This window comes from Bolinopsis microptera, chromosome 8 (genome assembly GCF_026151205.1).
Source record: "Bolinopsis microptera isolate Bmic1 chromosome 8, MBARI_Bmic_1.0, whole genome shotgun sequence".
Lineage (NCBI taxonomy): Eukaryota > Metazoa > Ctenophora > Tentaculata > Lobata > Bolinopsidae > Bolinopsis > Bolinopsis microptera.
Window position 1 is genome coordinate 421,779 of NC_087079.1, and position 26,806 is coordinate 448,584.

At 39.5% G+C, this 26,806-nt stretch overlaps 2 protein-coding genes across 3 annotated transcripts; one reads left to right on the top strand and one right to left on the bottom strand.

Annotated features, from left to right (window-relative positions):
• Positions 1-4,222: 4,222 nt before the first annotated feature.
• LOC134819227 (uncharacterized) lies at positions 4,223-19,315 on the bottom strand. Of its 2 annotated transcripts, none has more exons than XM_063829038.1 (6): positions 19,233-19,315; positions 9,437-9,541; positions 9,059-9,165; positions 8,553-8,663; positions 5,537-5,612; positions 4,223-5,423 (listed from the first exon to the last, which is right to left on the bottom strand). In XM_063829038.1, the coding sequence occupies exons 1-6, from the start codon at positions 19,251-19,253 to the stop codon at positions 5,232-5,234; spliced, it is 612 nt and encodes a 203-aa protein (XP_063685108.1). In that variant the 5' UTR covers positions 19,254-19,315; the 3' UTR covers positions 4,223-5,231. The 2 variants fall into 2 exon arrangements, with proteins under 2 accessions (XP_063685108.1, XP_063685107.1); XM_063829037.1 differs by lacking the exon at positions 19,233-19,315 and adding an exon at positions 15,129-15,277.
• Positions 18,684-25,978, top strand: LOC134819225 (uncharacterized). Its single transcript, XM_063829036.1, has 13 exons — positions 18,684-18,819; positions 18,959-19,035; positions 19,265-19,423; positions 19,986-20,168; positions 20,269-20,417; positions 20,528-21,019; positions 21,119-21,394; positions 22,279-22,382; positions 22,517-22,804; positions 22,911-23,039; positions 24,526-24,615; positions 24,867-25,049; positions 25,255-25,978. Exons 1-13 carry the CDS (start codon positions 18,690-18,692, stop codon positions 25,413-25,415), a joined length of 2,421 nt encoding a protein of 806 aa, XP_063685106.1. The 5' UTR covers positions 18,684-18,689; the 3' UTR covers positions 25,416-25,978.
• The last annotated feature ends 828 nt before the right edge of the window (positions 25,979-26,806 follow it).

Consider the following 26,806-nt stretch of genomic DNA (forward strand, 5'->3'; position numbering starts at 1 on the left):
AAAACGGATCCGGAAAAGTCAATGCGGCACTCGGGTCCTTGGTATTGTCGTCGGTATGTTGTCCATTATCTACGTTCTGCTTCCATAGTTTAAACAATAGTGAGTTCTAAATATACAGCTTTAAACCGATTAAGTATGAATGAATAAAATACCTGACAATCCGCACTCCTATAATTCAAAAGCATGAGTAACTCGTAGTGATGTATGATTTCTAGAAACTTTAAATTAAATTTGGCGCTCACAGGTCCTCGTGATCATGTGATCGCAGCATGAGGTTCTTCAAGCTTAAATTATTCACCTTACTGAGGCAGTCAACCAACGCGCGGCTTTATTTTTATGATATGATATGTTTTGATTGTTATTAATAAATACCAAAATTTAAATTTGTTTTCCTAAAATTTGTTTTCCTAAAATCGCCTAATATGTTCAATTTTAGGGAGGGGCACCAAAAGGGGAGGGGGCGCCAACAGAGGGGCGCCTTTTCGGCGGAGGGGCGCCAACAGGCAACGTTACGCCACTGAGGGCAGGGTCAATGATGAAAAAAAGCAGTCAAGCTTCATGCATATTATGTTGAGCATTATTAACCAATAAATGTGGGAACTCCCACAATCCAAGATAAGAACTCAATTTGATCAATTCTTGGAAGATACTTAATAAAATGGATGATGATTAATCACTCTACACTCGACTGTCACGTGACTTTTTCAACCCGTTCTCTAGCTGGTCCTGAACGACTATTCGAAATCCTAACCCTCTAATCTGATCCCAACCCTAACCCTAATATATATAACCTAATCCTTAGCAAAAGCATGTGCTGAAACCCTAACCCTAACGAGAAAAACAATCTCGAAGATCGACTGTAGAGTGATTTAGCACGCTCGGTGAATTGACATCGTCAATTAATATTTGATAAATTATTACTTTTATATTTGATGGAGAAATAGTTACTGTATATTTTTCCATGTAGAGCGATGACACTTTGTAGAAATTAGTGATGATGTTATGTCATAATTTTTACTTTACTTTACTTTATTGTTATTTGATTTTATTACGAGCGTGCTAAATCACTCTACTATACAGTCGATCTTCGAGATTGTTCTAAAAGGACCCCCAACAGTTGTAATTAACTTCAATCGATGTATTTTCGGACGCTGATTCCGAATCACCCCCATGACATGCATAGGGGTAAAATGCTCCCCTGACGAGATATTGGCGAAAAACTGTCTCGATCACGTAATATGACCGTATAAGGAAGTTAGTCTAATTTCTCGTTAGGGTTAGGGTTTCAGCACATGCTTTTGCTAAGGATTGGGTTAGGGTTAGGGTTGGGATCAGATTAGAGGGTTACGATTTCGAATAGTCGTTCAGGACCAGCTAGAGAACGGGTTGAAAAAGTTAGGTGACAATCGAGTGTAGAGTGATTAATCATCATCCTAAACGAACTACATGAATGTGTATATATAATTTTTATTAAAAGTGTTTTATTGCACACTTGATATGAAGGGAAATTATTAATTTGTTGTTTATAACCTTGCTCTAAGGTACTGGGCGGCGCTCAGCCGTACTGTCATTCCGCCGAATCTTTATTCGGGCTGAGTGAATTACGACCTCCATCGCCCTGAAAAAAGTGCGAATGCTCATTGGATGTCAGATCGCACGTGACTCGCATTCACGTGATCGTTCAAAACCAATTACAGCCGCGCAAAAGATCACGTGCACGCCAACTACCAATCAGAAAGAAGTGACGTATGCGCTAAAAGAGCCGCGCGCTGAGTTAAATTGTAAAATCTGATTATTTGTAAATTCGCATAAACGCGCCTATTTGCGCGTTTTAGTGTTTAGAGGGTTCAATTACGCCAGGCTATGTTTATGAACATAATAGCCTGGGGTCCTCAGGTAAGCTTTAAGCAGCGCTCTCTCGCTTGCAGTTGCGCGCGCGACCGACAAGCGCACCACGCAGTACGCATACACTCATGGCTATGTTGTATCATGTTGTCATACGTTTTATGACTCGCCGCGCACGAAGTGCGCGGCTCCCCTTGTATCGTCAGGACCTAGTGAAACGACCGTGGGTGTCACAACGTGATACAAGTATCATATATGTGAATTTATAATATAATTTATATTTGAACTACATATTTCACTTCCTTTATTTTCCATTTGTTAATGAACTGACCCGGCGCACGCTACTTCAAAGCTTCGTGCCTCGAGTTTTAACATTCAAAGAAAAAAGCTCGGCGCGCGCTACTTCGAAGAAAGTTAGACGAGTATCACATAGCAGCCTTCAAATTTTTAAATAATTAACTTCAAATGCAAATGTGCAATATATTTTTACAAATAATGAATGAAAAGAATATTCAGTTAGGAGGATTCCGCCGCTTCGACGCGCCGCGCAAACTATAAGTATTCTTGCTTTGTATCGAAGCAAGATTGTTGACAAAATCGTTGACAAGATCGTTGACGAAATCGTTGACCATTGTTAATATGATCTGGCCCGGCGCGCGCTACTTTGTAGCACTTGCCATCGCGGGCCATTTCTAGAAGAAAGCGGCGCGGCGCGCGCTACTTTGAAGAAATTTTGATGAGTAACATCCTTCAACGAGATCGTTGACGAGATCACGTTCGCGTTGACGAGATCGTTGCTATGCTTCGCAAAGCAACGATCTGGAAGTGTTGACATCGTCAATCAATTCTAAGTTTGATTCATACAAAATAGTTTTATAATTTTATTTTTTTATTTTTTAGTGTGTAAAGTGTAAGTTTTTAACTTTGAACTTACCAAAACGCGCCGAGTTGGAGCAACAATTTTATGATCAGTATCACCCGCGGTAAATTCAAAAACGATATTGTCTAGTATTTACTATTTATAATACCTTCCGGGAATTATATCCACTAAACACTAAAACTCGTGGACACTGAGAGCTTATAATTTGCAGATATATCCCTCAAAGGAAGCGAATGTATTATCAGCATAGACTCAGACTGGCTGGCGGCAAGTTTCAAAACAAATAACAGTAACACTGGCGTTATATATATATTACACATTATATTGTCAATTGTATCATGCGCACGTATCACATTATATTATTACACCCCTTCCAATCGGAACCAGAATGTATCATAAAATATAATACTAGGTAGTGCGCCATCGACAGTGAGCCGCGCGTGCCGACTGTAGGATGGTTTTTTAGCGCTAATTTCGGCCAGCACAATTTTCTTCAAACAAATAGATATTAAGTATCCTTCCCGACCTCTGATTGCAACAAAAATTGATAAGCTTACTTATAGACTTACAAGGAAGGTGTCCGAAAAGTTTAAAGCATATCCAACCATCAGACATTATGTTACAGCTAAAAGCAGCGTATTTTGCCCCATTTTTATCACTATATTAACTCCGATATCCATGTCCACCAAATTTTTCGGACAGTTGTGAAAGCCCTATTGGAAGGTCGTCGCCAATTTTCAGAATGATCTCATTCAAGGAACTGAAGATATATCCAAATAATACGACAAAAATCAACGAATTTGGTCAAATTTGATCAAATTACGCGACTTTTACAGCTAATTTTGCTCCAAAAGCCGCGCACCATCAAATATGGCACCCAGGCGAAACTCACTGATCTTTCCAAAAAGGTATGACAAATTTGGTATTGTGAAAATTCTCACAGTCTCTAGAAAACAATGGTACAAAAATTTTTAAAATCCGTTTTTTTCCGTATTTTTATGGTGCACCTCCTAATAATACCTTCGCTGTTTCGTGCCTTCGTACCTTCAGCACTCAGAATTAAGCGAAGGTATTATAGTATTATATTATAATTTTCGTGAAAAGTACGATGTAAATGGTTAAACAGTAGCTTTTGTTAAGGTTTAAAAAATAAGTTGTTCGTGAATAACGTAATCTCAAACGATTCCCCGTTCAATTTACGTTTTAACTTATATTAGCGTAGAATCTCAATTGACGATGTCAATCCTTCACATGAGTACTAGCTTGACGCGGCCCATACCAATAGTGCATCGCCATCATGCTACAAGTACAATGCCAAATGCAGAATCAAGCAATTTAAATAAACATTTCATACATCATACATCATACGCGCTTACCTGGGGACCTCAGGCTATCATGTTCATTATAGAGATTCGGCGGAATGACAGGCTGAGCGCGGCCCAGTAACATACGCACAAATTAAACATTAACACTAAATAAAAGAATTGATCATGTTTCAAGAACAAAAATGATTTTAAGCATTATACTTATAATTTTCATTACACATAAATTTAACGCCCTATAAATGTAAATAACAAACCTCAAGCTTTATGTAATTTAAATTATAAAAGCCGCTGATCTCGTCAGTGGTGTGAGTATATATAATTATATAACGTGTGAACGTGTCTTCATCGGTCAAAAGGTTAGTTGAAAATTAGGTTGGAAGACGATTAGAATACTTCATATTCAATTAATATATGCTTTGAATTATCTCCTCCGTTATATAATAATTGTTTAAAAAATGACTCTACGTGTACTTAGAGTTAGAGGAAAAACATGAATAGCGTCCAAATATAATACAGTATTGAGAAATTTGCTTCAGTATTGATACAGTTGACAGTATGCATATATGTACGTGACATTATGAGTTGTATAGTATCAGAAATTAAGATCGTTAATAAACTATCGTCCTTTAGAAATATTAATCTTTTACGGTAACTTTAAAATATCAAACAAATTAAATCTATAAAGCTTATTCAGCTTAGTTATGAAAAGAAAAACGTTATCAAACTGACTATAAGTATAATAACCGGTGATATGAAGATTAGAATAAAGAATTGGACCTATCCGTGTAGCAGCATGTACGTTTATTTCTTGAGATAGGGCCCTGGCCCCTGAGGGTATGAACACAACCTAGATCGATGTATTTTACACGCTGATTCCGAATCACCCCATGACATAGGGTGCTTCCCTGGGGAGTTATGAGCAAAAAATTGTTTTGGCCACGTGACATGCCAGTTAAACGCAAATTCGACTGTTTCACCGTTACGGACTACGGTTAGTGTTAGAGTTACGATAAGGGCTAGGGTTAAGGTACAACCGTTTGTACCTTGACCCTAACCGTAAAAAATCAACACATATGAACCTACAGTTACACTGATAGGTCCAATTCTAATCGCCATCATAACAAGCGACCTGCGGCGATACAACTGATTAATGATTGAGTAAAATGATAAATTAAATAAAACTATCCTTCTTTCTCTTTCTCTGACTTTTCGGGTTCCCCCACTTTTTCACGCTCCTGATCCTCCTCCTCTGCAGGTGGTTCGGGGGAATTATCTGGTGGTTCATAATCAATATCTCCAAATTCTTCTTCCATGCTGACACAGCACACTACCATGAACAGTCGAATGCAGCAAACTATCATAGCGTTTTTCACCTGAATTACAAAAAAACTGATAAACTATTCTAAAAATGAGAGAAATTATATATAGTTGTACTGTACGCTTTAAAGAAATAATTAAAGAACATAATATTGTTACATAATATAACCTGTTCTTTGGCGTCGATTTTAACCGGATCACCCTCTTCTTTTTTGTTAATGTTCATGGTCGTGTCAGCTATGAATCTGAGATATTTTACTTTTAGTAATGTAATTTAAATAGGAAGGTAAGATATATACATTATACCTAGTGAAAGTGCTGGTGACGATGAGAAAGACCATAAACCAGGGATTCCTTCGGGAGCATGTAAGATTATATCCAAAGTTTGTTCGCCAATGGGGTGTGTCTGGGTGTCAAAGATCTTCAAGGTGGGTGCTACTTGTGATGAACTCTAGAAGGATGGGATGGTAATACTCGGTCTGGCCGTCTGGAAGCCCATAGAATTCCAGTTCAGAAACCGAGTAAGGAGGTGCGGCTACTGATGAGAAGCCTCCTTAAAGTTTATTTGGGTTAGAAACGACATCTGGGTCCCTACCCTCGCACAAGATTATTCTCAATTTTCTTGTTGTGTCCACAACTATACCGTTGATCAGAGTCACATCTGATGACTTCAGTGAAAGGGCTGATGACTTCAGTGAAAGAGCTGGTGACCTAGTGAAAGTGCTGGTGACGATGAGAAAGACCATAAACCAGGGATTCCTTCGGGAGCATGTAAGATTATATCCAAAGTTTGTTCGCCAATGGGGTGTGTCTGGGTGTCAAAGATCTTCAAGGTGGGTGCTACTTGTGATGAACTCTAGAAGGATGGGATGGTAATACTCGGTCTGGCCGTCTGGAAGCCCATAGAATTCCAGTTCAGAAACCGAGTAAGGAGGTGCGGCTACTGATGAGAAGCCTCCTTAAAGTTTATTTGGGTTAGAAACGACATCTGGGTCCCTACCCTCGCACAAGATTATTCTCAATTTTCTTGTTGTGTCCACAACTATACCGTTGATCAGAGTCACATCTGATGACTTCAGTGAAAGGGCTGATGACTTCAGTGAAAGAGCTGGTGACCTAGTGAAAGTGCTGGTGACGATGAGAAAGACCATAAACCAGGGATTCCTTCGGGAGCATGTAAGATTATATCCAAAGTTTGTTCGCCAATGGGGTGTGTCTGGGTGTCAAAGATCTTCAAGGTGGGTGCTACTTGTGATGAACTCTAGAAGGATGGGATGGTAATACTCGGTCTGGCCGTCTGGAAGCCCATAGAATTCCAGTTCAGAAACCGAGTAAGGAGGTGCGGCTACTGATGAGAAGCCTCCTTAAAGTTTATTTGGGTTAGAAACGACATCTGGGTCCCTACCCTCGCACAAGATTATTCTCAATTTTCTTGTTGTGTCCACAACTATACCGTTGATCAGAGTCACATCTGATGACTTCAGTGAAAGGGCTGATGACTTCAGTGAAAGAGCTGGTGACCTAGTGAAAGTGCTGGTGACGATGAGAAAGACCATAAACCAGGGATTCCTTCGGGAGCATGTAAGATTATATCCAAAGTTTGTTCGCCAATGGGGTGTGTCTGGGTGTCAAAGATCTTCAAGGTGGGTGCTACTTGTGATGAACTCTAGAAGGATGGGATGGTAATACTCGGTCTGGCCGTCTGGAAGCCCATAGAATTCCAGTTCAGAAACCGAGTAAGGAGGTGCGGCTACTGATGAGAAGCCTCCTTAAAGTTTATTTGGGTTAGAAACGACATCTGGGTCCCTACCCTCGCACAAGATTATTCTCAATTTTCTTGTTGTGTCCACAACTATACCGTTGATCAGAGTCACATCTGATGACTTCAGTGAAAGGGCTGATGACTTCAGTGAAAGAGCTGGTGACCTAGTGAAAGTGCTGGTGACGATGAGAAAGACCATAAACCAGGGATTCCTTCGGGAGCATGTAAGATTATATCCAAAGTTTGTTCGCCAATGGGGTGTGTCTGGGTGTCAAAGATCTTCAAGGTGGGTGCTACTTGTGATGAACTCTAGAAGGATGGGATGGTAATACTCGGTCTGGCCGTCTGGAAGCCCATAGAATTCCAGTTCAGAAACCGAGTAAGGAGGTGCGGCTACTGATGAGAAGCCTCCTTAAAGTTTATTTGGGTTAGAAACGACATCTGGGTCCCTACCCTCGCACAAGATTATTCTCAATTTTCTTGTTGTGTCCACAACTATACCGTTGATCAGAGTCACATCTGATGACTTCAGTGAAAGGGCTGATGACTTCAGTGAAAGAGCTGGTGACCTAGTGAAAGTGCTGGTGACGATGAGAAAGACCATAAACCAGGGATTCCTTCGGGAGCATGTAAGATTATATCCAAAGTTTGTTCGCCAATGGGGTGTGTCTGGGTGTCAAAGATCTTCAAGGTGGGTGCTACTTGTGATGAACTCTAGAAGGATGGGATGGTAATACTCGGTCTGGCCGTCTGGAAGCCCATAGAATTCCAGTTCAGAAACCGAGTAAGGAGGTGCGGCTACTGATGAGAAGCCTCCTTAAAGTTTATTTGGGTTAGAAACGACATCTGGGTCCCTACCCTCGCACAAGATTATTCTCAATTTTCTTGTTGTGTCCACAACTATACCGTTGATCAGAGTCACATCTGATGACTTCAGTGAAAGGGCTGATGACTTCAGTGAAAGAGCTGGTGACCTAGTGAAAGTGCTGGTGACGATGAGAAAGACCATAAACCAGGGATTCCTTCGGGAGCATGTAAGATTATATCCAAAGTTTGTTCGCCAATGGGGTGTGTCTGGGTGTCAAAGATCTTCAAGGTGGGTGCTACTTGTGATGAACTCTAGAAGGATGGGATGGTAATACTCGGTCTGGCCGTCTGGAAGCCCATAGAATTCCAGTTCAGAAACCGAGTAAGGAGGTGCGGCTACTGATGAGAAGCCTCCTTAAAGTTTATTTGGGTTAGAAACGACATCTGGGTCCCTACCCTCGCACAAGATTATTCTCATTTTTCTTGTTGTGTCCACAACTATACTGCCACTGGTATTGATTCTCAGAGTTCGGACTAAAAAATGAATAAGTATAAAACGTTAAGTGGACTCAGGTTAAAACAAAGAAGGCTTAGTATTGAACAGCTTAAAACTAACCCAAAAGGCAAATTGAGGCTTTGCTGAAGAAAGTGCTCCAAGAACCCCCTCCTTTTTGATCCTTTTGTTCTGATTAGAATGAGTGTTTTTTGTCTGTTCATTTCTCTGACTCTGCAGTAACAGGTATTAGCGTTAGAACGAAAGATTTGTAATCAATAATATATTACAATACCTGTTTTAGTATTACAGATCATACCCTCTTTAATTTTCAATCTAACCAGACTCCGAATTAAATTCTGTTTCATGCAGGTTGAATGAAGAACTGTGATTCAAAAGTTTTAGAATAATTTACCTTATCGAATATAATTTTACCGGACATTCCGTGAACGGACAAAATTCTGACCGTAGTGGAATACTGATGGAATACTGAGAGTGGAAAACTTTTGGGACCAAAATTTAAACGAACTTTGACTTCATCTAAACGGACATAAATATGAACGCTAGGGCCTCCAGCGTCCACTTAATGTACGTTCCAATAAAGTCGGATAATGTAGAATAATATTTGCCTGATTTTGTTAAGGCAAACCCTCTTCCTAGGCAGGTTAGAGGGTATACACAGGATGTGACCGTCCTTCTCTGTCATCATCATCGGGGTGTAGATCTCGTTCAGCACCTGAATATTCATATTTCGTACATTACTAGCACCTGAATATTCATATTTCGTACATTACTAGCACCTGAATATTCATATTTCGTACATTACTAGCACCTGAATATTCATATTTCGTACATTACTTTCTATTGTGTGGACTAACATCATCATCCCATTCTTATCCTACGAAGCCTATCAACAAAATTTAACTTCGCTGATTACACTTCAGATTGTGACGCTCATCTCACTAAGCAAACTATAAAGTAAAAAATTAACAAGTTTCAGTATTGACCTTGTGAGGATCTTCGTTTCCAATGTACTCCTCCCAGTGCTGTTTTAAGGTCTTATTAGTGTACGTCAGTATAGATCCCCGCTTAGAGGCCTTTCTCTCCGCTTTCTGAAAAGTTTATAAAGTAGTCGTCCTGTGTTTTATTTTGCAATTACTTTCCAACACTAGTTGGTTCTCCAAGATTACAGATTATGAAAAACAGAAATTTTATTCGGCTTATAGCTGTATAATTTATTCTACGATCGAAGATCAAAAAGTGAACAATATGAATATGGTTAATCTATTGTCAATTTAATGCGGACATTAATTGGTTAGATAATATTAATAAATGTCTGATATTTGTATCACAGAACTAAAAATAACAATAAATAAGGCTGGTTTACAAAAGTCTCACAGTCAGTCTCACTGTAAACAAAGTAGAGCAATAAATTGATCAACCCTAACCGGGCAAGGATTCCATATTTAAGTTTGGAGATAATAATGATGTTGTACCCGATTGTTGATACGCGCTCTTTTCGGAAGTGAACTTCTTTCAATTTGATGGGAATCATCGTAGATTTTTGCAATTGTTCTATCAATTTGATGGGTAATAATTTTAGGTACCATCGACAACATAACAAGTACAACTGTACGACAACAGGCACGGCGCATAAATATTATTTAGCAGAGATTCGGCGTGTCATCAGGTGCTCAATAAACTGATTCGGAAAGTTGAGATCTGAAAGTGATGATTAGCACCTTTCTTCCGCTTTTAAGGCAACTTATTTTACCCCAATTTACTAATAATAATATAAAGACGACCGCCCTCAATTATTAAACATCTGTTTATCAACCCAGAAGCGTTGGCTATTTAACCTTTATTAATTATCAATTTTATGTTTAATTTATAATTATATCTATTACAAAGTTGTTAGAGTTTAGGGGGGCTTACATTTTGGATCAGACTGGGCGTCTTACTGGCTCCTATCTAAGGAAGTTATTTATGATTTGGAATGTACATGATAGGCTTCACCTCAGGGGTTGCATTTTCCGAATTTTAGGTATTTAGAAATAAAAAACGTTAAATTTGTGAATAATCCTGTCCAATTTAACGTTCGGTCGACGCGAAAACAATATTTGGATACAAAAGGCCCCGGGGGAGGGGGGCAAAAAAGAAAGCCTGATCTTTACTTAAGACATTAGAAAAATTTAAGGTGGGCGGCAAAAACAGATTCATTTTATATAAATATTAGCCAAACGTTGGGTTCTTCATTGGAGATAGAACACGATTGTTTAATATTAATTATTTACTTTTGTACGCATAATACCAAACCATTTGAACATCTAAATGTCTTGGCCCCTTCTGTTGGTACAAAATTATGTCTACCGAGGATGTCTATACAAATTGCCCGGAAATTCTAATAATCAAAGCAAGCTCCTCCTTTACCGGCAACCTTACTTTCACCCTGCTTAATTAATACAAAAATCTCAGAGTGATTATTATTTTCAGTAAAATAATATATTAGCATATCATTCAAAGTTTTATTATGAGCAATTTTGTACACTCAATTGTCATTTGTCCAAAGTAACAACTTATAGTGGCAGGGCAGTAATGGAGCAGTGCTACAGGGGTAACGCCAGGCCCTGGCGGTCAGGGTGACATGGCAGTATGGGGGCAGTGACAACAGAGTGACACGGCAGTAATCAGTATGGGGGTGGTGACACCAGGGACCAGGGTGACACGGCAGTATGGGGGTGGTGACACGGCAGTATGGGGGTGGTGTCACCAGGGTGACACGGCAGTGACATAACAGTGACAGTGGGGTAGTGATGAAAGACCCTTATAATAGAAAATAGAAATACCAGCAATCTTTGTTAAATGGTAATCCAGATTAAACAGCCAAAATTGGCATGCAATCTTTTAAAATGCTCAAAAGGGCTCCAACTTTTACATGGTTTTTAGCCCAAACAAAGTATCGACCATAAAAAGAACACAAAAATACAAATAAATTACGATTGAAAAGATTGAGAACCGAGATAGTATGACGATAACAAATACAAGCACCAGTAGTCTAGTGATAGGTCCCACACCATTTAAACAACATTTTACTCTTTTAACAAAATATTTCATATCTGGCGCTGCAAATGCCAAATGGTCCACAACTGCAATATTTCCATCTCTTCTTGAAATTTACCGAGAAAATAAAACGGAACGCAACAAAAAACACGCGAATGACCACTAAGTCACTGAAAAGTACTCTCAAAGCACTCTCAAACCTCTTCAGGAGTACAAGGTGAGTCGGATGAAGAGTAATCCTCCGAGTCGGAATATGAAGGTTCTGACTCATCATCACCATTACTCATTATCTCAGTTACTTCCTCCACCTCCATATTTCAATACTTTTAGCAGGAAAGCAAGATGTTTATTAAGAAGTATATAAATCTCAGCTGCAGGCTGGTATCGGATATTAACGAGAATTCCCAAGAACGGTAATAATGTCCACACATTATCACACAATATTAACGTACTAAAGTAGAAAGTAAAGGAATCGTGTGAAGTTTTATTATCTATCATTACAAAATGATATGCACACTCTGAGCATTATGCTCCATGAGTGACAAAGTTGCGGATGCAAAACGTTTTAACCATCAGCTAAACGACACTGTTTCCATTGTAAAAGCTGTAAACGTTAGTCATCTTAATTAAGGTACCTCCCTATTCTTATTTCTGTCAAGGGCCTTCGAATTATCCATCAATACTTATTGTCAAGATTATTTAACAAAAGCAATTTAGGCCCAAACAATTACAAAACACTATTAAATGTGCATACACGTGCATTGTACGAGCAAACGAGTGCAATTTATCATTATCAGTTAGGAAATTGCACCTTACAATCTTTTGATCCCCTTCCGCGGTTATTTGTCCTCGTGACTCTTTACAACCAACCACAACATACCTTTTCAGTGTTTATTAAAATACGGCCCCAACTGCATTGTTTCCAGAACCAGTCAAAGGGGCCACCTTCAAAATCTAAATTAGTTGCTAAAAGTAAACGGAAAATAAAAATATATAATCTCTATTTTTATCAACACTACTACAGATCACATGTATGAGTTTCCTGCAACTTTGAAGGGTTTGATTGTACGTTATTTTACTATTTTTCAGAGTGCAAACAAGAGTGAGAACTGATTGAGAAGCGGAAACCCTTCCAACCTGAAATAAAATAACTTTTTACTTAATATGATACCTTTAACTGATATTCTACAGTTTGATCCACTATCTTCTGGCTCGATGACATGTTGTTAAGGTCGGGAGAGCTGAACCTATCACCTATACTCGATCAAAGCAACAAGAACCCTCAATAAAACATGATCGCAAATAACAACTAATGCGATGTAGAGTCCTCAGCTAAGTAGAGGACAACTAAATAGTAATAAGGGGGTAGTAGTAGTAGTAATACTACTGATTATAGGGGCTGGTAGTAGTAGTACCCCTAAGTAGAGGTTGGAGACTGTGAAACTACAAACTAAGGACCCTATAATCCCTATAATGACACACCTGCACACATTTCCAGTGTCTCCTGCGGTTAAGTCTAGGGTGACAATAAGAGCAGTAGAGCTGGGCAAATCAGCAGAAATATTTAAAGTGTTATCAAATTATGATCATTATAGCAGCAGATCGCACGTGTTTCCACTTTCCATCTACTGATTGTTGAAAGTTCGTAGGATTCACATGCCTTACTGAGATACTTATAAAATTTAAGAACATAACTATGCAATTATAATTTATTTGTAAATTATAGTTTGATAGTTGGTGACGAAGTGAGAGTCTCCACACAGTGTTTCAAAACAATTAGTTGTCGATGTTTCGGCAACACACCTTTGTCGTAGACAGGACGTTACAATAACTTACATAGGCTGCAATTTACAATGTTAAAATAATTTATCAACATTTAAACATTGAAAATTGCAGCTATGTAAGTTATTGTAACGTCATGTCTATGACAAAAGTGTGTTGCCGAAACGTCGACAACTAATTGTTTTGAAACCCTGTTGTGGAGACTCTCACTTCGTCACCAACTATCAAATTATATGATCGACCCACTCATAAGAGCGAAGAAAGATTACCATAATTTGTAAATTGTTGCTATTATCATTAACTTCATCTCAGCAATTTTCCTTACAAATTCACGGAACCCGCTTATGGAAGGGATAAAATCCTGGTCAAGATGAGAAAAAGAACACGACTTTAACCATTTATGAAGTATCGTTAACTAGCAGTAGTTATTATAAAGTTGAGTAAAGTAAACGTAAAGTAAACGTGAGTATTGTCAGTCTTTACTCTTTACACGTTGGTGGCTATAAATCTTGTAAGGGACCTTTTTTATCTTTTTTTTTTAGAGAGGCTGGGCCTGGTTGGCCCACGAGAGGATAGCATATGAATGCTTCGCCTACCTCTGGGGTATGACAGTCCTGTGGGAGGATGCCAGTGGAATCAAGATGTGTAATCAAGGATGATGGTAAGTGTTGTGGGGTGTGTCATAGATAAACGCTTAAGTGGTGGTTGAGTGTGGAAGAGAGAGGCGAAATAAGACGGCGTTGTAAGGGACTGTTTGTTAATATAATATAATATAACGGAATCCAGTTCATAATCATGGGGAGTTAGCTATTACCATCATGTGTATAATAGTAATAGCGGTGGCATACCCCCACCCCGGCACCCCTCCCACCCCTCTTTCTTGGCGCCCCCTTTGGAGCTTTTTGTACCTCCACTTATATATTTCGCGTTGACCGAACGTTAAGTTGGCTGGGATATGGTATATTATGCTGCCAAATCGGACGATTTTTCGTTTTAAAAAAGAACTTCAATTCGGAAAAAGGCGTCCTGTGGTACGAGAAGCCTTTGTGATGTGACCTAATTGATGATAGAAGACACTTTGAATCAACTGATCAAGCTATAACATGTATAAGTTACTCAAACTAATCTACGTACCGCAGAGAACCATTCTTCCTCTATGAAGCGACTCCAGCTGAACGACATTGTAGGCTCACTTTATCTTACAAATAACAAGAAACTCATTCAAACTGCTGTAAACTAATGTCAGCGCTATAAAATAGAGTTGTAATAGACAGTCCCCGGAAGCCTCGTACATCGACCTTTATACATTGAGCCCTTATTTTGAACATGCCACGTGACTGTTACAGCTCTTCCTGAATCATAAAATTGTACTTCAATTAGTGACATATCTCAGGAGGAGGGGCCGCATAAGTATTTACAATACAAACCACAACCCAGCTACCATAATCTAGCTGAAGTGGGGTAGATAGGAAATCCTTGTGGTTATCTAGAGCTACTTGAATTATTGGCGGGTTTTTGTCGTGTTTATAACGTCTACAGTCGCCATAGATCACATATTTGCGACTCATTCGGGACAAACGGATATTTTCAATTCGTCGGACATGACTGATAATTTCATAGAAAGAGACGGATAATTAAATAAATAGCACATTTAATGACAGTTGACTTTATTGATGAAGGATGTTAAGCGAATACTTATGTAGTTTAGTCAGCAAACATACTTACAACTACACGTGAGGGACGAAAGTATAATTACGGTAAGTGGCGAAAGTAAAGTGACAGTAAACAGACAGTATACAGACAGTAAACAGACAGTAAACAGACAGTAAACTGACGTTAAAGATTTCACACACTCACTGTCAATAGCTCAATCTCCTCTTCTTCTACTTTCGCTTCTTGAGGGTTGTCTGCCAGGAACTCCAGAAACCACATACCAAAACAGGTTACTGTCTTCGTAGCAGGGAGGAGCTTCGGCTCCGTTATAAAGTTCATAAAATCCATCTTGATACACTGTACGGGTCGGCAAACTATAATTCTTACTCAGGGGCTATTGCTAGAAACTACAATTCTAACTCAAGGGCTATTGCTGAAAACTACAATTCTAACCCAGGGGCTATTGCTGGAAGTGGAAACTACAATTCTAACTCAGGGGCTATTGCTGCAAACTAAAATTCTAACTCAGGGGATATTGCTGCAAACTACAATTCTAACTCAGGGGCTATTGCTGCAAACTAAAATTCTAACTCAGGGGATATTGCTGCAAACTACAATTCTAACTCAGGGGCTATTGCTGCAAACTACAATTATAACTCAGGGGCTATTGCTGGAAACTACAATTCTAACTCAGGGGCTATTGCTAGAAACTACAATTCTAACTCAAGGGCTATTGCTGGAAACTACAATTCTAACCCAGGGGCTATTGCTGGAAGTGGAAACTACAATTCTAACTCAGGGGCTATTGCTGCAAACTAAAATTCTAACTCAGGGGCTATTGCTGCAAACTACAATTCTAACTCAGGGGCTATTGCTGCAAACTACAATTATAACTCAGGGGCTACCTATTGCTGCAAACTACAATTATAACTCAGGGGCTATTGCTGCAAATTACAATTCTACCTCAGGGGCTATTGCTGGATCACAAAGCAAACTACAATTCTAACTCAGGGGCTATTGCTGGATCACAAAGCAAACTACAATTCTAACTCAGGGGCTATTGCTGGATCACAAAGCAAACTACAATTCTAACCCAGGGGCTATTGCTGGAAGTGGAAACTACAATTCTAACTCAGGGGCTATTGCTGCAAACTAAAATTCTAACTCAGGGGATATTGCTGCAAACTACAATTCTAACTCAGGGGCTATTGCTGCAAACTACAATTATAACTCAGGGGCTATTGCTGGAAACTACAATTCTAACTCAGGGGCTATTGCTAGAAACTACAATTCTAACTCAAGGGCTATTGCTGGAAACTACAATTCTAACCCAGGGGCTATTGCTGGAAGTGGAAACTACAATTCTAACTCAGGGGCTATTGCTGCAAACTAAAATTCTAACTCAGGGGCTATTGCTGCAAACTACAATTCTAACTCAGGGGCTATTGCTGCAAACTACAATTATAACTCAGGGGCTACCTATTGCTGCAAACTACAATTATAACTCAGGGGCTATTGCTGCAAATTGCAATTCTACCTCAGGGGCTATTGCTGGATCACAAAGCAAACTACAATTCTAACCCAGGGGCTATTGCTGGAAGTGGAAACTACAATTCTAACTCAGGGGCTATTGCTGCAAACTAAAATTCTAACTCAGGGGCTATTGCTGCAAACTACAATTCTAACTCAGGGGCTATTGCTGCAAACTACAATTATAACTCAGGGGCTACCTATTGCTGCAAACTACAATTATAACTCAGGGGCTATTGCTGCAAATTACAATTCTACCTCAGGGGCTATTGCTGGATCACAGAGCAAACTACAATTCTAACTCAGGGGCTATTGCTGGATCACAACTCGATATAGCTGTCTGAAAATGCTATAAAACAAATAATGAGGTTTGTGAGGGAAGATGACGGCGTTACTGGCAGGTGACAGGTAATATCCGGATATTACTAATAGTCACTGGCATATTAAAATAAAGTTTAATAGAAGTAAGTGCATATTTAGCGTTATCTTGTTAGTTTATCCTGGCCAGGGACTTGTAATAATTCATTATGCTAGGGGCAGGGGCCGGCTGGGGGTACTAGGTCCTCAGTTTAGGGCTAATGAACGTTTAGACCAATATTTTGCAATTAATCGTCGTTTAAATATTACAGATATAATATCTAATAAAGTGATATTTTTATAGCATATGCCACTTAGGATCATAATGAGATTTGTGGAGGATAATAATTGCATAATTAAAATCTTGAAGTATTATTGTTCCAACTTACACCATAAAAAGTAAGTCCTCCTAAAAATGAGGCAGTCCTCCTGAAACTGCAAATTGCATGCATTGGGACAAATCCCCTATAATTATACTTAGCAGACGTCTCATCTTGGAATACTTTAGCATAAATTATTTAGTATTTTTTCGTTCATCTTCAATAATAACGTGAAATTTGGGGAAATTTACATACACGATTTTATTACTACGTCTCATGAACAGGATGTAGCAGCTGTAACAGTACTAATTTAAGTTACACTTCATAAACTCCCCTGATCCAGCTACTGCAACCAACAACACTGCTAAGCGCATCACGTCAGCAGTGTTTGTACACAAGAAGCGTGGGCAGCTCCCTACATTTCACCCAGATCACGTGACTCTAAACACGGCTTAACATTCTGCCAACAATCAATCTGCGCTAATTTCCTTTCATTTCGTTGGTTAACTCTGTAAGCTTTGAACATGACGAAGGGTGCAGTAACAACTGCAACATTTAATCCGGACACGATACCGTACTCCAACATAATCAGCCTTCTCCACCTGAACCTGCCTAATGTAGGGTACCCCATCACTAAAACCCACGTGGCAGGGTTATTCTGGGCAGTTGTACTGGGGTGGACCTCTCTGGGAGTGGTGGGGTCAGGACTGGTAGCAGATGTGTTAGCTGTAGTGTACCCCGCCTGTCAGAGCTATAGATGTGAGAGAGACAACACCTCCCCTTCTCAATGGCTTGCTTACTGGACTGTGTATTCTCTCTTCTTCATAGTAGAGTCAGGTAACCTGTTCACTCAGCTGGTCCCCTTCTACTACTCTATAAAGCTGGTTATAATGATGTGGTGTATGTATCCTGGTCCTGGTAATGGAGCTGCTGTTATCTACTCTGCGCTTAGACCTCTACTAGCCTTGTTAGATTCCCTCATGTCTGGTAACCATGGTAACTCCACTGCCTCCAGGCTCAGGAAGATTTCCTTTAACGAAGCTCCCCCGAGACGTGCTAGCAAGGAAGAGATGAAACATATGAAGGATGAAAAGCACGCTAAGCCACCCAAGGACGATCATGGTAAACATAAAGATGGGAAAAATTCACCGAAAGACAAACACAAATAACTAATTTTCTGCTGCCTATAGAATCATATTAACGTAAAAATACAATGAATTAGAGAATGATCATAGTCTATAATCACTATTACTACCCACTTGATGCCCATATAAGGAGTATATAGTTTAATTTTAAGTTTCTATCTTTTGTTTTGTCAAATTGAGTAATTTTCAATAGTAGAAATTTCCAAGCTAAAAGAATACTTTTTTGGGGATGTTTGATTGTTTTATTGTAAATTGATTGCGACGGTAAAAACATTTTTATAATTCACCGACGACAAAAGTTTAACTTTTTAGTAATGAAAGTCGTTTAAAAATTAACTTTTAGCTGAAAAAATAATAAAAGCTGATGATCCCGTTTACAGACAATCACAAAATACTTTCCTAGGATTTCAGGTATGAAATGGACCATGAAAAAGCCAAGGTTGAATCCAGAAACTGCGTTGATCGTGAAAAATGCTTTTGGAGATTTGGGCAAAAAAGCTTGGAGCTTTGCCAGCATGATGTTTCTGATAACCCTTAAGCCAGGTTAGCGACTATTTATGATTTTTCTCATTTTCAAACTGTTTCCTTTCTACTTATCTAGAGTATGATGGAAAACGTAGGGCTGGAAAAGCAATCTTTTTCGATCTAGGAGCAGATTTTCAAACTTCCCCTTCCTCTTCAGGGACTATGGATATGGTTGCTGGACACACCATGGCTATCTGCATTGCTACATTCATTTTCGCTAATTCTATCGGCTCGGTAAGATATGCAAGTTGTGAACCGTGAATTGCAAACTTTGCAAACCTTTAATCTTTTATTGTTAATAATGGATTTTAAATGACAAAACATGAAATTGCAAAACAGGGTATGACTTTGCTCAACGTGTAACCAACATTGGTCAAATTTGGTTAACATATTCAGTATCAGCAACAGTAATAAACTGAATTTATACTAACAACTATCCACTGATCATCCATATTCCCCTCAGTTAATAGACCGGATCCAAAGGTTGACTGCTATCCGGCTCGCTATAGGAGGGCAGGCTGTGGGAGTAGCTGTTATAGCTGTGATGGCTATAGCGGTCCAAGTGAAGGGGGATATACTGGAGTGTGTTCCAGTAGAACTTTACGCTGTTTTTACACTGTTAGTAAGTAAATTCACTACAAAGTAAAAACGAACAAAATAACGACAATACATAATTTGCGGTATTGTTGTGTCTTGTTGTTGTTTTAGTGGCTCAGTGGCTTAGTTGGTTAATCCGCTTGTCTACTGGTCTGAAGGTTGCGAGTTCGAAACCCAGTTGGGCCAAAATCTCAAAAACTGAAGGGCAGCCGTCACTCACCAAACCATGGTGTAAATGGTAGTGGCTTTCATTAGAGCTGCGAAAATAACACGAGTGCATATGCCTGGGCCAGCGTCCCGACTATGCTGCAGGGAAATCTGTACCGAAAGGACCGTGGCCGAGCGCTACACGAAAAGGAGATCGGCCCCTCGTTCCTAGCTTGCTAGGTTCGCCATGTTGTTGTTGTTGTTGTGTCTTGTTGTTGTTGTGTCTTGTTAAGAGCAGCTACCTGCTACAGTTGCTAGTAATAATCAGCACCCAATTCTGGGTATGAGTAGAAGTGTACACTTACAGTAAATAGTATCGTGTTATAGAGGAGGGTACTTATGTACCCTCTCAAATTACTGAAGCTGATTTATATTTTCAGTGTGTGATGGATGTAATCTCAAAGCTAGCTAAAGAGGCGAGTAATATAATCATAGGGCGAGACTGGATAGTGACTGTATGTCGTGGGGATAGGGCTAAGTTAGCTAAACTTAACGTATGGTTAACCAGGACTGACGAACTGTTTGGGATTGTGGCTCCTTTAGCAATATCTTTCCTCAGACAGGTATGATAATAATTCTTCAGCTCAATTAATATAAATTGATTTATAAAGATCGGGATTTCCAAAAGTAAGCAGTTGTAAGAACCTCCGGACGTATTTTCAGGTTCTGTCCATGATCCAGACGACCCTTATTGGAGCAAGCTGCTACTTTCTGTGCACGTGTATTCAGTACTCTCTGATAATGTACGTGTATAAACATGTTGAGGGAATCAGAGCTAGAGACGAGGGCAAACGACCCAAACGTAAAGGAAGGTTTGTTTATTTGTTAACATTTCCTTGCCTATTTTTAATAAAATGTGTGAAATTGAGGCTGTGAAATTAAAGACACTTGGCTTCACAGCTTTAAAAAACTCTATTTTCAGGCGAAAAAGTGGACAAAATTCGGAAGCTGCAATATCAGGGAGAGACGCTAAACCAAAACTAGAACTGAAAAATGATATCGAAAAGGCTGACAAAGATGTAGCTAACAGAAAAACTACCAATAAAGACAGGTTAGAGCGGAGTTGGTTACCAAGTGACTTACAAAGGGCACCAAACAACCAGGAGCAACGTGATGCCCATATAAGGGAACAACGTGATGCCCATATAAGGGAACAACCCGGTTATAGGAGGAGGAAACTGTCACCTGACCCTGCTGAAAAGTGTGATATTGAGGAAGACACTCAGGGCAAGGGTAACAGAGGAAGAGGAAGAGGGAGAGGAGGAGGGAGAGGTGATCACAAGAATAGAGCTACAGAGCAGCAGAACTCTGGTACTCCACCTGACTACCCTTCAGTCGAGGTTCGAGGAAGAGGCAAACATTCTAGAGGAAGAGGCGGGTTGAAGAAACCAGGGAATGACTCCCCCGGACAATTGTGAGTTATTTAAATACATAAAAAAGCTTGTATAATTCTTAAAAACGTTTTAATGATTGATCATTAGTCGACCAAAAAACCTTATTTCCAAAACTTCAGAAAGAAATCCGAGCCACCCAAACGACAGTCAAGAAAACCCAATGTGTTCAACCTGAGGGGGCTTCTGGACAACTTTTCCAAATTCTTCTCCTACCGAATAGCTCTGGCAGGAGTCTGCTCCTCCATGCAGCATCTGTCTCTGGTTACGTTCGGGATAGTTACTATGCTCTATTTGAGGACTCAAGGACTGAATTTTGTGTACTTGGGAGTCTCCCGTTCGTTGTGTGGGGTTATCGCTATCATCGCTTCCTTTGTCTACCCTTCCTTCGTAAAAAAGTAGGTTTACATTTATATTTAATCCTGTGCTTCGTCAAAAAAGAGAGTTTACAAGTTTATCTTACCCCGTCCTCCTACATCAAAAGCTGCTTAATCACTCTACACTCGAGATATTTCTTGAAACCACCAAGGATCGATTTGAAACGCTGATTCAAATCACCCTAAATCACTATATGATATAGGGTTAAAATGTTCCCAAAGCGAGTTATTGGCGACAAACTGTTTCGATCACGTGATATAACCATATAAGGAAGTTGGTATAGTCTATCGTTAGGCCAAATTTCGGCAAAGTAGACGGCAAAAAAGCTTCTCTTCAAAAATCTTCCAAAATCTGTTCTTCTATCCTGATGATTTACCGTTTATCAAAGCTTTCTTTGGGAATAGAACTTCCAGTACCTCAATCGTATCTTTCGCCATCCTCATTGACCTTGAAAGAAAAATTCAGTCAAAACTGTAAAAGTTGGGTCGTGGAAAGCTGAAAATGTCCTACCGGTAGGACGTTTTCAAAATTTTCCTTCCATCAAAGTTTTCTCCAGATATACTGCTTCCAGTACCTTGAGGGCGACTTGTGTCACTCTCATCGACCTCACTGATTGGTCACTGGTCAAAATGCAGTCAAAACTGCGAAATTTCGGTCAAGGAGACGGCAGAAAAGCTTTTCTGCAAAAATCTTCCAAAATCTGTTTTTCTATTCAGATGATTTCCCTTTATTAAAATCTTGTCATTCATGTGAATCCCTCATCTAGAGAACTTCTATAAATAAATCACGTGATAGTCGAGTGTAGAGTGATTTATCATCAACCTCACAAATTGTTATGTTTGATATTGAGTGGTGTTTGCCAGGAATGAATTAATTCAAAGGACAGTGACAAATTTATTTTTAGGAATGGTCTTGTTTTGGCCGGGTGGTTAGGATGCTGTATTCAGTTCATTGCATGTTTTGGTGCACTTATCTCAATGTACCTACCCGCCTACGAAATTGCTTCAAGTATGTAAATTGGAGTTCTCTTTGAATAAGAAATATGTTGGGTTTGCATCACGAAGAATTGCCACTTTAAAATGAATTACCGCTAATTTCAATATCTTCCCTACTACACACTCTTCTTACTTCACACTTTTCAGGTTCAGCAGCCGGTGTTTCAATTGACAGGTGCTTTGTAAAAGTTCCGATCAATGAATCCTACCCTCTTCTAGACTACGACTCTAAGTTCGGGGTGGTTGATGATAACTTCTACCTCGGAGATATGACTGAAAGGAAAGACAGAAACAGAAATGGAACAATGCCTGATAATGTCAGGGTGATAGGGTTGCGACCCACCAACAATTTGAGTAGCCATATTCTACCTAAAACTCGTCCGGGACCCGTTAACATAAGTGTGTCCAACAACACAGACCAGAAACCTCCTAAAGGTTTTTTAAAAATTTACCATTTATTTTACTACAGCTAGTTTTTATTGGCTTTGCACCTAATAATGATTATTATAACCATGTCGAAATTAATACTGTTTATTATCAGGTAAAAAGAAACCTCCTCCCAAAGGAGGACGAGGTGATGACACTAAAGAACGAGGTGGTCCTAAAAATAACACTAAAAATACTGAAGAGGACAAAATGTCACCTTCATTAGCTGCTTTTGTACTACTAGGTAGAAACATTAAACATGATACACAGAAGTTATTTATCAAAAAATTATCAAATATTATTTACACATGTACATTCAAAATGTAACTCAAAATCACTCCAATAATCCAGAGAGATTATTAGAGCAGATAGTGTTCTCGTAGATAGTGTAGCTATTGCACCTCGAATAGCTAGAAACATCCAGTATTCTCTCATTCTCCTCTGGTAGATCCCCCGTAATGAAGGTGTGGTTGAGAGCTTGCTCAAATGTTAGCCTGTCTGCAGGTTTCCTCTGCATCATTCCTCTTATGAGATGCCGAGCAGAGTGGGACAATAGATCAGGAAAGAAGAGGTTAGCTTTAACAACGTGCTCCTCGCTGATGAAGGGTAGAGCTCCAGTCAGGGTCTCGAATAGAACTACTCCGCAAGACCATATTGTGGTAGGTTCAGGTCTGTAGGCTGCTCCGATCTGCCATTCAGGAGGAGAGAAGGCTGGGGTACCGTGTCTGCCTGTAAACTGATCCTTGTCTGCGTACACAGCAGTACCAAAGTCTATAATCTTGATGTGGTAGGTGTAGAAGTTTATGAGGATGTTCTCTGATTTAATATCTCGGTGGAAAATGAGAAGTTCGTTCAGGTAATCGCACACTGTTAGGAGTTGTTGGGCGATGTAGGAACCAACTGCGTCGTTCTGAGGGCCATATTTCTCCACAAAAGCTCCAACATCCATAGAAGATAGGGGTCTTTCCAGAACTAGGGCAAACTTGGATTTAAACTCGAATAGATCCACTAAAGAGATGATGTTGGGGTGCTCCAAGGTATTTAGAAGTACTGCTTCTGAAGGTAGTTTCTTTCCATCCACCATCAGAGTAGATTCCACATCCTTCCTCTTCACGTATTTCACTGCAACACTTCGGAACGTGAAATTATCCGTAGCTTCCACGATCTGACCGAATGTTCCAGAACCAAGGGATTTTCCGAGGGTGTACTTTGAGAGGAACTCTTTCTTGCTGTAGGACTTGAGAAAGCGAGTTGGACTGATTCCCATGATGAGGATTGAGTAGCTAAGTTCGAGATAAAAGTAAAATATAGAGTTGATTGATTGATAGAGTGGAAGTTAGTCACTACATTAAGTAGTAATCTAATGTGTTCGAGTTCTTGGCCTGATAGTTCGTCAGGACTTGATAGTTCGTCAGTGCAGAGGTGTCAGTCATGAAGTTGGTGACATGTTTCAGAGCCAGATAGGTGTCAACTATCTGGAGATCTGATGATATGAGCCGTACGGTTGATCTGACCCACATTCTTGGTGTCAAGGTAATGATACACAGAGAAATTAGAGGTTATCGGAGCATCAAAAATAACCGACTGAAAATACTCTGAAAAATTTTAAAACCCCTTTGTCTCCCCTTTTGAAAAGGGGAGACAAAGTTCAGAAAATACTAAATTTATAACAAAAATTTATTAAATTTAAAACATTTTACACAATACTGGGTAACCTCATAATTCGTTAGGATCCCTTCTATTTGGGAGATTTGGAACGACTCTCTCAAAGGTTTCAATACATCAGCTGTACCAAGAGGAAGTTCCAAGACACGAGAGAGGTAAGACATGACAGCTTGATACATTAAAACCCCGATTTACCGCGGAGTTTGAGGAAAAGGAACCATCCGGGTAAATCGGGGTCCGTGGTAAATCGGATTGTGTTTGTTAACACTATAAATGTTAAGCCCTATTTTGGGAATTTACCGCGGTAAATCGGGGTTTGCAGTAAATCGGGGTTTTGCTGTACTTTATTTGGGCATGTTTCAAGAGCGCTAGCTTGCTGGCTGTTCTACTAATATCTCCAACCCAGGTATGATAGCGGGTGTCCAGGTAACAATGAACACTTTCTTCACTACAATCTCAATGTCCCTGGTGCTCTACGCTAGCACCCCGACTAACTTCATCTACCTGGTGTGGATGAGCATTGTGGTGGAGGCTGTCATCTTCATTTTGTATTCTTACTTCGCTTACAGCTACACTTTCAGAAGAGGAGGTCTGTTGATATAACACGTGGTATCAGTTAGTACGATAAGTGATATTATGTGGTGCATGGTAAATTAAACATCAGGCATTAGCAGTTTGCTGCACTGCATGGTACAATTACGACTTTAGTTATAGCTAAATCATATTTAAGACCTAACTAAGTCTTACATACGCTGTTTTGCAGCAAAAATGATAATTAACCGCACGTCACTCAGGAATCAGTGATAGAGAGGGAACACAACCTAAAATTTTAGAGGAAGATGACAACGTCACTATAAGTCTGACTTCACTGACTCTTGAAGATGGTCACGAAGAAACACTAGAGCTTCAGGAAGATTCTTTGAGCACAGAGAAATGTCCCATATATCAAGTGTAACTGGTGGACACATTTATCTTGTCAATACCGGGTTTTTAAAAGAATTTTTGGATTACCGGATTATTTTTATGATCACATGGACCACTAACTAATACAAATGTGAAACATCGGTATACAATTCCCATTTTGCACTGATCAAAGATGAAACTTTTTAATTATCTTTTCGATATATTTACATACCGATACATCTTTCTACCTTTATTGGTTTCAAACAGTTACACTTTAATCAGAGGGCATTGTTCAGTGTATTTCTTATGTGTGTTCGCTGAATGTAATCGAACTCTCGAGTCTCGAAGTATTGTTTATATCACGCCAAGTAATTAACTTATGATTATGAAACATGTGGACTAATAATATAAGGAACCGCATATTACGTTCACCTTTGCGGCGTCATGCCAGCTTAGGACTAAGGGGATTTGGAGAAGCTTGGAACTTGTACACAATTCACAAGTGGCTTAGGGAGGAGAATGGGAGTCTAAAATGGCCAGAACATACGTAATATGTAAACGATCCCTAATATGAACACAATTCTACGATACTTTCATTTTGTATTATCACATGCTAAGAAAAAGACTTTTACTTTCAAACTACCAAGAGATTGATTTGAAACTGTAGAACTCATTTAACTAATACAGTAAGACCAATATTTTCCGTAAACCCCTATTTGCATTACTAGTGCCTCTTCCCTTTCGCCAGTATTTAAATTTTTAGTTTGATATCATATTAAAATGATATCACATTATGATCCTTTGAAATATAAATCGGTCGGTATATTATCGGCTTTTACATAAACCTTAACGGTAACCCCAACTGTGGCTGCAACCCCGAAGATAACCATAAGCGATAACCCTTGCCCTAATCCTAAACAACCGAATTTGCGTTTTTAGCCTGTCAAGTGTCACGTGACCAAAATAATTTTTGCTCACAACTCCTCAGTAAAATGTTTTTATCCTATATCATGTCACTCACACTGGACAGAACAGGAACTCAATGCTGGAGTGGGCCGGTGGCACGTGTCTCTGACGCGCTACTACCTGGCGGTGGAGATGGACATTCTTGGCCTGGTAGCACTCTAGCTCGGAACCCAACCCAAGTAACCCAAGTAAGTAACTCTGAATCAGCTACTTCAGTTTCAATTGTACATTCAGGGCCCTTTCACTAGAATTTTAAAGGATTTGGGGCTTGGGCGAGCGAGTGATTTAGTGGAAGCGAGTGACATGATTTCTGCCGTTCCCTGAGAAAACGCATTAAGTCCATTTTTTCGAAATTTTGAGATATTGGTACCAAAATTTTCAGGAGAAGATTCTCTACAACTTAAGCTATGAATCAAGTTATCAAAATACTGTTTTAGCTACCGCCAAAGGCATTAAGTCACACAAAACGTGAATATT